The 12,249-nt window shown below is 30.7% G+C and overlaps 2 protein-coding genes across 2 annotated transcripts; one reads left to right on the top strand and one right to left on the bottom strand.

Moving 5' to 3' along the window:
* Window positions 1-1,260: 1,260 nt before the first annotated feature.
* On the bottom strand, window positions 1,261-6,662 carry LOC131665397 (ankyrin-3-like). Its single transcript, XM_058937270.1, has 5 exons — window positions 6,463-6,662; window positions 3,572-6,186; window positions 3,128-3,497; window positions 2,302-2,678; window positions 1,261-2,023 (listed from the first exon to the last, which is right to left on the bottom strand). Exons 2-5 carry the CDS (start codon window positions 6,147-6,149, stop codon window positions 1,485-1,487), a joined length of 3,864 nt encoding a protein of 1,287 aa, XP_058793253.1. The 5' UTR covers window positions 6,150-6,186; window positions 6,463-6,662; the 3' UTR covers window positions 1,261-1,484.
* Window positions 6,663-6,724: 62 nt separating this feature from the next.
* LOC131665398 (ankyrin-1-like) lies at window positions 6,725-9,388 on the top strand. Its single transcript, XM_058937271.1, has 3 exons — window positions 6,725-6,876; window positions 6,994-7,957; window positions 8,263-9,388. The coding sequence occupies exons 2-3, from the start codon at window positions 7,100-7,102 to the stop codon at window positions 9,073-9,075; spliced, it is 1,671 nt and encodes a 556-aa protein (XP_058793254.1). The 5' UTR covers window positions 6,725-6,876; window positions 6,994-7,099; the 3' UTR covers window positions 9,076-9,388.
* Window positions 9,389-12,249: the final 2,861 nt, after the last annotated feature.

Raw genomic sequence — 12,249 nt, forward strand, 5'->3', positions numbered from 1 at the left:
TCTTGAAGTCATGTATAACATAAATTGTTATTGTTGAATCTTCAGAAATTAGCATTTTCCACTTATGAATCAGTTAATAATGTGCTAATTTTGGCTTCACTGGGCAAAAAAATAATATATGACCGATGGCCGTAATATGAGCTAGCCCATAGCACGTGTTCGAAATGAGTTATGGATTTACTAATACTTCGTCGGCTTTGGGTTTCGATCTATTAATACGCACAACAACTGGAACAATCGGTAAGCCTATAGCACATGTTCCTCGCACGATATGGACTTACGATAGTACATTTCGATACTTCTACGAGAAAGTGATTTTAGCCTCGCGCGGCCTCTTCACTTTCGCTACGCTCGGGCGCAAACGTCCACACGAGGCTAAAATCACTTTCTCGCAGTAGTATCGAAATGTACTACCCCGACCTATGCACGTAATATACTATTTGTAATTTTCATATTGGCCTCTCTAAAGATACAATTGATAATGAAAAATGCTAAGACCATCATATCTGTTATAAGTTTATTACACGTAAACAAAGTCTAAGAAATTATTATTGAACGAAATGCATTATTTACTGAGCAACGATCATCAGTTAATGATAAACTTTTCCTAGTAGTGATACGAAGAAGATAGAGATATAATTTTCACGCATGTATCAACAATCCGCAGATGTTATGAAGTACCCAATACGTAAATGGTTTTATGCCAATATTCAACAGCTATTATATTAGAAAAGTAATCCATAAAAAATTGGTATGTTTGGCAACATTGAATCGCATAATATTATTAATAAGTGCTGTTCAATTTACAGGTTCTTTACTTAACATACTAATATTTCATGATGATTCGTGCTACGTTAGCACAAAAAAATGCTGATTTCAAAATGTGTTTTTTTTTTATTTTTAATTGACCTTCTTCTCTCAACAATCTGATGGAGTTCATTATATTTACAGTACTGTATAGAAAACTATATGAGATTTAATATGCAAAGATGATGAACATTTTTATAAACACAAATGATATAAATAAAAAACCTATTATTACCTACTTGAAACCTGTTAGAGTTTTTTTTTAAGAAACAATATATATACAAATCTTTTCTTGAAGAATAATTAGACGTTCTAAATAATTTCATTCAAGTCAATTGAAAAAAATAGTGGAGCTTCAGTTGTTATGTTGGTTTTTTAATTATTTTGCAAGTAAAAGAGCTAAATTAGCGTATATTCGTAATAATTTTAAAGTTTAATCTAAATTACCATTTTTTTATTATTCCTTTATTTTTATTTTATATATAAATAATAGAACTTACATATGACACATTTTGACATTTTTTATACTAGAAATACAATCTTATAAAAATATTTTTTTCTTTGTATACCTGTAACCACTCAATCTCATACCTCTTACATTAATTTGACGGATTAATTAAATTAATAAATTATTCAATTAAAAAGCATGATTTACATTTACATTTACTAACACTTTTTTATTCAACTGGATTCGTCACTCGCTGTAAAACAGCGTTTCTATACTGCAGCAGCATGACGCCACATAATTCCGGAAATTCTTTCATTATAAATTTGCTATTTTGAAAAAAATTATGAACATCGTTCTGCTCCCACTCTGTCAAGGATCGATAAATAGAAAGACTATCATTCATAAAAGTTTTCACAGTTAAACCACTACATATTTCTGTGTTGCACATTTTGTTCACTTCTTCTTCACATTTTAACAGAATACTGTCATTCATAAAACATCTATTTTGTATTAATTTAAACATATCATCTTCAACGGAGCTTCTCAAAAGTCCAAAAATCTTCATCTTACATGCTTGAATTCGAAGTAGTTCAATAATTTGAGGTATTTGCTTTGGTAGAAAATGATTCCTTGACATTGCTAATAAAGACATAGATAGTGGAGATTCATTTTTGAAATCGAGCACATTGATATCGGCACCGAGTTTTAGTAAAGCCTCAACTGCTTGTACATTGTTGAAAGAAACAGCGTTATGAATTAAAGATTTCCCTGTACAATTTAAAAAGATAGAAAAATATTTTAGAATCAGGCTTCCCTTTCAAAACTTCATCGAATCAATCAATTGATCGATAGTATCAACTGATTCAGTCGATGATCTACTTTCACGTTTCATGCAATAGATAAACGTTACAATTGTATTGACTAAAAGTATAATAAAATATTAAAGTATTTCTATCTAACTAGACGTTATAATATGTCAATAGTAATTAATAATTTCATAAAACGTGATTCCAATGAAATAGATACATTAGAAACCACTAAATTACCATGCTTATCTAGTTGTTGGAGTTTGCAGCCTAGTTTTATCAATTGCTCGATTGCGTCAACATAAAAATCTACTGTTAAACATTCATCTTGTTTGATTGATATAATGCTATGAATAGCATTGAATCCCTCACTAATTGCAATCTTCAGATCATCATGTTCAGTTAACATTTTTAAAATCATTTCACGTTCGTTTGGTATTGCGTTTTTCACAGCCAATCCAAGTATTCCCTCGAATGCCCGATAACACGTTACATCGAATTTACTGTTTTGCTTTAAGAAGAAATCAAATTGATCGAGCCTATAGCCTTTTAACTCAAAAAGAAGAACTAGTGGTGTCGCGCCTTGCAAATTTTTTGCAGAAAGGTCAGCTCCATATCTACATAAAAAATTACGTTCATCGAAGTGTATAAATAAATTTAATGTTAATAAATTTAGCAAACTAAAAACTCAAAATTTGTTGATGGCTTAGGTAAAAAAATTACTTAAAAATATTATGTACAATCAAGTTTTCATTCTATCAATTATAAAAAACAACAAAATGCTTCCGTCGAATTTTACATTTAACTCATCATAAAACATCAGTACATTATAAAAATACCATTACTTATCTGTATTTTAACTAAATATTACCAAAAATTTAGAGCAGCGATTTTATTAATACTACATTTCAAAACTAAGTTCATTCGATGTGAATTACTTAATATTTGGGTGTCAAAATAGCTGAATAGAATTTGTTTGTTTCGGTTTTGACTACCATTATAAAAGATTATAGAATGAAGTGTAAATGGAGAAAGATTTGAATTGCATAGAATAAATATTATATACCTGTGTAACATTATAAGTATTTCTAGATCAATACAATTATGTATTAGACCAGTGTGTAGTGGCGTATTTCCTTCAATAGTTTCATGTCTAACATTTGCTCCTCTTGCAATCAAAAATCTAGCTAAATTTGTATGACGATTGTCTAAAGCAAAGTGAAGACCGGTAAAGCCACTGAGTTCTTTGCCATGGAAGTAGTCTATGTGGTGATCGACATCGATACCTTTCTCTAAGAATTTTGTCACGATTTCAACGTTATTCCTAATACAAGCAATATGAAAATGCGATAGCCCTGAATGTAAATGCGTTGGATTTACATTGTACAATATTTGACAGTACAAGAATAAATCCACTATTGAGAGTAACGTTTGCCCTGATAAAAAAAAATAATAAATAAATAATTTTATATGGTTTTACTAATCTGAAAATTACAACAATTGAATTTACTTGAATAAGTTCTTTTGTTTGCTTCTATGAACACCCAATGTAAAGGAGTACAAGTTAATGTACTACCCCTAAGCGTTACGTCAGCCCCATTTTTGAGTAATAATTTAATAAGGGTAATTAGATTCTTCGGGATTCTTTGAGCCATGAAACCTTGAACAATAAGCAGATACAGTGGTGTGTATCCCTGCCACTCATCAGTTTCATAATTGTACTCGTCTTGTATGAGCGCATTAACATCAGCTCCTCTCTCTAGTAAATCTTCTATCCACTCGTGGTCAAAAGAAGCACATGCTATATGCAACATGGTCACTCCACTTTCCATTATCGGATCGATAGACTGCTTATATATGTTCCTCGCCTTGGCTATTATGCATTTCGAAAAATCACTGTCCATGTAACACAAAGCTTGGATGAAGGCATTTTTCGAATTATAATCGAAATTCATTTTCTTCAATACGTCTGCACCGCCTTCAATTAAAGCTCGTGTTGCATGTTCAGAATCATAACTAGCGGCTATGTACAAAGGCGTCTGTTCATCGAAATGCGACAATGTATCGTAAAAATCCTTTTTCTCCTCAACCATTTCGTACTTGAATACTGCTTCGATTTCTGAACCAGATTCTAGTAGTTTTTTCACTGCCCCGTAATCGTCGGCGAAGGCCGCGACATGCAAATGAGTCAAGCCATGATTAGATACCACATCTTTCAAGTCCTTAGTTTTGCTGAAAAGTAACTTAGCCAAAAATTTATTGGATGTATAATGTCTCAGAGCGAGGTGAATTGGAGTCAGTCCAAGCATATCTTGTGCGTAAACATCAGCACCATTCTCCAGAAGTAATTGAATTATGTCGATATGGCCGAAAATTACAGCCACGTGAAGTAGCGTAGAGTGAGGTTGCACAAAAATTAAACTAGGTTTTTCCTCGTCAAAGCGTGCTGTAGTATACCATTTGAAGCTTCTCCTTACTGCACTATTTGCGTCGATTTTTCTTTTTAGACACTTTTTAACAAAGGTCAGGTGACCTGCAGCGCAAGCGATGTGCAAATGAGTCAAATTATATGAATCAGCTACATCATTTGTACAATAATCTAGAAGCATGTTTACAATGTTTATTTTGTGCAGCTTGAAAGCAAGATGAATGGGAGTGAAACCTTGTGCATTTTTAAATGAAAGACTGCAACCTCGTACTAAACACAGGTGTATCCTTGTCAAGTACGCATTTTCTTCATCCTTAGTGCAATTGTAGGATTGTTCAGTTGCATCTACATTCATACTATAGAATGTTTCATTATAAAAAGTTTGTAAATCTTTGGTTTTCTCATTCATCATTACTGATAAGTGTAGAATAGTATTCTTTGGCCAGTGTAGTGAATCAGCTGATATATGAACGTTGACATGCACTAACCTTTGAAGATAATTATTAAAATTATTGCAATTATCCATAATTAGTAGGATATTCGATAAAGTAGATCCATCTGATAATAAAATATCCCCTAATTCAGGGTTACATATTAAAATTGAATGCATAACTCTTGGAGAGTATCTTTCTATACAAATATCTAATGCAGTTTTTTCATCTGCATTTCGTAAAATTTTACATCCTCTCTCCAATAAAAGCTTTACTGCTCCAAAATTACAATAAGCTGCAAAATGCATTGCGGTATAGCCTGGACAAAAATCACGGTCGTATTCGATAGATTCATTAAGATCAATAGTTTGTTTCAACATATTTTTCAAAATAGACTTATCTGATAGTGCACAAGCCATATGAAGTGCACTGAGTCCTATATTATCAACAAAATTCGTTTCTTCAGCATTTTTATTTTTTAAAATATGCGACAAAATCATTTCCAGACTTTCTATTTCTGCTTTGACTACTGAACAGCATCCTGATTTTCCCAAATATATATAATCAGCTAAGTTCATAAGACGCTCTAAAAGTAGATGTAAAGAACTTTTACCATGGGCATTTTTTATATTTATATCTGCACCACGATCTACAAGTAACTTAACAGCGTCAACAGAAGAATATCTGATACCACAATGTAAGGCTGTGTATTCAGTAAACTTCCAATTACTGTTAAATGCTTGATCAATAGGTTCTCCAATATTCAAAAAAAATTTAATAGCTTCAGTGTGATTAACAATGCAGGCTATATGAAAATGACTAATTCCATGTTCATTTTTGGGATTGGTAATATTGTCAATCTCAACTTGTGCAGACAGTAATATATCTGCCATTAAATGTTTCAACCTACCCATCTTTTTCCAAATATTTACTGGTTTTAAATTGAGATATCGCAGAGCTAAATGAAGAGGTGATGAGGACTCCTCAGGAGCGAAATTCGCTGACTGTTTACATAAATCAACGTTTCGATTCAATAATGCGTATACACTTTCATAACATGACTTTTGAACAGCTACATGTAAATAGGTCTTCCCGAAATATAATTTAGTTAGAGCAGATTGATGAGGATGTGCTTGGAGAGAGTAATGAACATTGACTTTCTTCAAAAGTTCAAGTCTCTGTTTAGTAGAAAATAGAAAATTAAACTGAGCTAATCTTAGTTCATCCATTATTGTTGTTTGTCCTTCGATGATGTTTTGATTTTTTCTATATGTGCAACACACAATGCAAATTGTAAAATTCAAAAAATTAAAATTCCATATCCAATTGATAAATAATTTATTAATTACTTGCATAAACAATTAGATTCACTACTTAACGTGTTAATTAGTTAAATTTTATCTACTCTAAGATATATAATTGATTAATGGAGTATATATATAAATGAATTTAATATTTGATAGTAATGGATGTATGACATCATAATTGATGTATGTTATTACTTTTCCGATATATATATACTAAGTGTTATATGTATATTACCTTTAAAATTTTTCCGCGCCCCAGCTCGTACTATGCTTTGCACTATAGATAATTTTTTATAAAATTAAATTATCACTAGCAGTAGGTAAACTGTCTGTTATTGATAGCAAAACGCAATGCAATATTACTTTATACAGTATTGAAACTGTCAACTTTTATGTGTTATTGTGTTGCTATTTATTTTTGAATGTTTGTTTCAACATCAGCACCCAATGACTAACTTAGATACTCAACTACTTGGTACTCACGTGGTACAAAGTCAGCTGATTCAGTGATTTGTGCGCATGTATAGTACACGATTCATACAACGATCGTTATTATATTATTACCGTTATCCCGCCAAAACAGGATTTGTTCGTTGGAGAGAGGACATACTTCTAAAATTCACTTCGTTCGATGTCACAATATTCAGAGGTAGGAAGGAGTTTCAAAAAGTACCCTCGTGTGCTCGCAAACCTTTTCTTATTATACTTATGATTATATTTATTGAGTAAAGATAAAAGTCTCTACTAAAGCTGTTATTTATTACAGGTATCCTAAGGCACAAATTCCAGTAGGAAAAATGACTCCAAAATGAGCAGGAAATAATTTGAACTCTAATAGAGGCCGAAAGAGCTCCAAAAGGAATATTTCAAATATGAAATGCAAGCATAAAATGCAGAGCGATGACATCACCAGGAAAAAAGCTATGGAAAAAGTTAAAACACTGGAGCTTGCGCTTGGAGAACAAGATTATAATCTAGAAGTGTTACCTCTTATTATAGAAGTTGTCAAATCAGTCAAATTATCTACAGATTTTATCATACAACTCCTAAAGTTTTGCATCAGAGTAGAAAGTGAAAATGTTGTCAAACAAATCCTTTCCAGTCAAAATGTCGACTTGAAAACCTCAGAAGAAGGAACAATACTGTGTGACGCAATCGCTACTGGTAATATAGCCATAACAACATTGTTGGTCCGTGCTAATGCTGATGTAAATGTATGTGATGATATAAATTGCTCACTCTTGCATCAAGTTTTGAGAAGCAGAAAGATTAAAAATGAAACAGAAAAGATAGAGTTTGTTAAATTATTACTGGAAAATGGAGCTGATGTGAATGCTTTCGATAATGTAGGGTTCAGCGTGCTTCATAGAGCAATTAAGTGTAACGATTGCTCCTCCGAACTAATTGACATCCTAGTACAGTATGGTGCCAATGTAATTTTTGAAGGAGAACCTAACTTGGATTATTTCTTTCATAATGTTTGTGACCGTAGACCGGAAATTCTACTGAAACTTATTGATTATCAAGTAACAGATGACCAAACTAGAAATAAGAGACGGGTAATAGCAATTAATTATCTGATGATGAGTAAACATGAAAAAGCACTGACCATCATGAAGAATATATTAGACCTTGGTGTGCAAGTTGATACTATTTACCACGTAAACGACTTGATCGCGGAACCTACTACACTTCTGCACAAAGCTTTAAGTTTGAAAAATGAAGTTGCGGTAAATTACTTTTACTATGTTTACTTATTTATGAGAAACAAATAGTTTCTTGATTTACTAGCAGTGCTCAATATTAATATTATATTTCAAATTCGCTATAATATAGGGTATTTTATAGAATGAGTAGTCTCAAATTCAACAAATAATATATTAATTGTTGTATAATAAGCTATCTTTGAATATTTTTCTTTGAAAAAAAAATGTATTTTAAATTGTTCTGATTCTAGTAATTATTATTCTATTTGTCTCAAATAAAGTAAGAACTTTAGTTTATAGAAAATTAATTTGTAAAATTTAATTTGCAGATTAAATTACTACTGGATTATGGAGCTGATCCAAATCAAAAAGATAGATATGGTTCTACTGCACTATTCCGAGCTACAGTTTTCAAAGACTCCACTAATGCAAGTCGATGGCTTATTGAACATGGCGCGTCTGTTCATGCTCGAAACACAGATGGAAGGTATCCGATCCATGGTGCGTGTTTGCATGATTCAGAAAGGAATATACATTTGTTATTAAACCTTGATGCAAAGCTCGATGTTATGGACGTTGACGGCCTTACACCATTTTACTGGACCGGCGATAAATCTGATTATACCTCCACTCAATGTTTCATCATTAAATATTTCGCCTTATACACTGAAAGAGATTTATATGTTTTTTTCAAAGATTGGATAAGTCTTGATATCTCTCGAAATTATCAATTTGCAAAATGCACATTAGAATTAGGTAAAATGCAAAATAAAATGATCTGTGATGATATTTCTTATTATTCGTTATTATCTGAAGACATGTTTAGTATGCTACAACTAATGAAGAATCCTACTTTTTCTGTAAATTTTAAGCGGTATAAGAAAAAGCGAATTAGGATGTTTCCAGAATACTCAAACATGCTCTTGCAATCTTTTGAAATTGCTAAAAAAAGATATGACATATTTTTTGCAGAAAAGGAACGTCTTCAAGAAATTTTAAGTATAATTTTTCCTGACGTTGTAATTGATAGGGTAGTATTTTGTTTATCTTACGAAAAATTGACACGTTGTCGATATGATTATTACATGTCTCTTCACGCCGGCTTGAAAATCGGCAAAGCTTACACAAAGAAAATTTTATAAGATACTGACAAATTTTTGAATAGATTATATATCTGTTTGATGGACAGTAACTTAATAACTTTCAAATATTACTACTACAACAATTATTTGTAGAACTTTTTTTGTATCAAGTCATGTAAGCAGTCACTTTATGTATAAAATGTGAAATTTTATTTCAAAATGTGATGTATAATTATTTTTGTACGTAATCATGCCTACGTAGAATAATATTGTATAAACGTATTATCGAAGTTTTTAATAATGTTAACTGTATATGTAAATATAATTGATTACATGCTATTTGTATTATAAGATTTATTGAATTGTATTAAAACTGAACAGATATGTTACTTTTACAATTTTTACAAAATACAGTTCTGTAAATTAAATAAAAGGGCCTAATATTTATTTTTTATTTAGTACAAACTGCATGAAATCGCTAGCTAACGTGCGATCTCAGTAATATTTAAATACGATACTATGTGCCAAGAAACATAGGAACATTCATAAAACTATTAGTATTCGGCATATCGGTTCTATACTAACCGTTGGAAAATTTAAAGAAGCACAATAACTTTCAATAGCACAAAGCATTTTTCTTGACTTGCAACTAGCTCAATATGCGTGATCTTATCTAAATCCTCATTTTTCAATTTATCTTAAAGTTTAGAAAATAATTTTTGTTCTGATTCTTTCCGACATTCTTCAGCTTCTGAATTATCAGAATCGTATACTGTGTACAAATGTACAATAAAAATTGTAAATTGTGCAAAATGTAGCAGTGATTGGAAGAGCGTGGGAGTGTACGTAGCACGGAGGGTGCAGGGGGTTTGGGAAGCTGACCCCCTGACCGAAAAATAAATCATAAATCAATAATATAAAAATTAAAAAATAAAAGGAATGGTGGAGAATCATTAAAATCTGAATGAAATCACCGTATCATGGCTGTGACTGATAAAGATTGTTATTATGAAACAAAAATTTGGAACAATAGCAGTACTCGTTTGACCGAAGGATACAAAAGTTGGACCAGTTCAAAGTCCGAGATGAAGTTACTGAGAATGTAAGATGAATTCTTATAGTTCTTATGAGTATTTCAGAAAATATCTGATTATTGCTAATTTTTTAGTACGCGCTATACAACCACATAGGCTATTCTCAATAAATTATTTATGCATCTTGAAAAAATGTATCAAGAATGAATGTGTCAATGAATGCGCATTTATTGGGAAATTATCTAGAGCAATGTTTGGAAAAAATATTTGAAATCTACATACACAAGTAGCTATGCACGATAATTGTTGATGAAAATTCTAGAAAGAAAATTAATGAAGAAGAGCTGAAAGCAGTAAAGGTTAGTTACAATTTTTGAGGATAACTTTCGTCACTTACTCATTTATTTTACTATTCCACTTAAACTGTATCTTTTTTATAGTTTGTTTGAGGTATTGAGTTTGCGCTTACGCAAGACATCTACCAAGAAATCAGACCATACATCAAATAACTTCGTTTGTACATATAAGAAAAATATTATCACAAAAACTCAATTACCAATTCAACTATTAATGAAAAAAGATAAAGACAGAGTTACTTGTGTCCTAAATATAAATTCGACGATTCATTTCTTACAAAGTGCAAAATAAGATGATCGTTGGCGTTTATTTAAATTTACATTAAAATACTAGTTACTCTTAATAAAAGAATTGATAAATTGAAGATAAAAAAAATTTAGAGCTATTTCTCGTGGCGTGCGGTTATTTATTTTTAGACTTTGTTAAAATTTGATATATATATTAGTTTTTATTTCATTAATAAGTATTGTATTAATAAATGAAAGATGTTTTGCAGAAATTATTACAGATTTACTTTATAGAAAATAAAACTTTGCGATCCAATTGATGTGCATTAAGATATATTAATATATAGAATTTATAAATATCGTTTATCGAACAAATAAATAAATAAACAGCTATCACTATTATTTTTCCAAAATATTATCTAATACTATACTGATTTCATTAATTTCAAATTTTTTGTGGTACATATTTCGTATAACATGATGAATATGAAAATCATACATATTTATGACATAGCAGAAATATTATTTACATACGTTATTTGTACATAATACGTACAAATTATATACGTATCTTGTATACAAATTTCAAACTAAATATGTACACAAAATACTTAAGTATCGTCTCTGAATTTCATGCGTATTCTTAAATGGAAAGATGTACGAAATGGAAATCAATGTACGAAATTCGTACATTGATCTCGAGGGTAAACACATTATAATCATCAATATTCGACGAGTGACATTGAATGATTGTAATATGACGTATGCGTAACTTGCGTAATTTACAAACATTACATGTGATTAATTTATATTTACACAAAAGATTTTACTCTAATCTTATTTGAAATTCAAGCATTTTATAATAGATGTTGAATCAAGCTTTTACATATATAAGAAAACGTACCATATCGAATAGTATTCACACACTGAATTAAATCATTAAAGACGTCGAGTGCTAATTTTTTTTGTTAGCTAACGATATTAGTAACATGAAATTGAAATTTGGCATTGTCGCATTATAATCCTAATACATATATATATATATATATATATATATATATATATATATATATATATATATATAAAGTGATTGTTTATGTTTGTTTGATATACATAATCTTGGACAAGTTTTCCGTGAATGTGAGGCTTTTTATTAATAATTTTTATAATTTAGTGAAGCCATTGTAAACCGCGAAAAAATGTTCTCTAGTTAGTGTATACACTTGCATATATGCATTTATTTACTAAAAGAACACAGGCGCTGACTGGCTTATAGTTATGGCATCTGTGTTATATATCCTATGATTACGAAGTATGAATTTTTGCCTTGCTTGCAGTGTGAGCATTGGCAGAAAAAAATAAAATATACCTTGGTCAAAAGTTAATTATTATCGTTGCATATCGAAGATTTCATTCTGCATTGAATATAAATTACAATAATATTGTAACTTGCGTTCAATATTACAATGATAGAACTGGTTTTTGCAAAAAAAGTACCACGACCGTTTCAATGACTGAGTCTGCACATAATTAATTTATCGTCCACGATTCCTGGAACAGGTCAATGGTCAGTGCAACTCCCACTCTCATTCGTATGGTTCACTGCATGGAAATAA

Source organism: Phymastichus coffea, unplaced genomic scaffold (genome assembly GCF_024137745.1).
Source record: "Phymastichus coffea isolate CEN01 unplaced genomic scaffold, Cenicafe_Pcof_1.1 PCOF00050, whole genome shotgun sequence".
Classification (NCBI taxonomy): Eukaryota; Metazoa; Arthropoda; class Insecta; order Hymenoptera; family Eulophidae; genus Phymastichus; species Phymastichus coffea.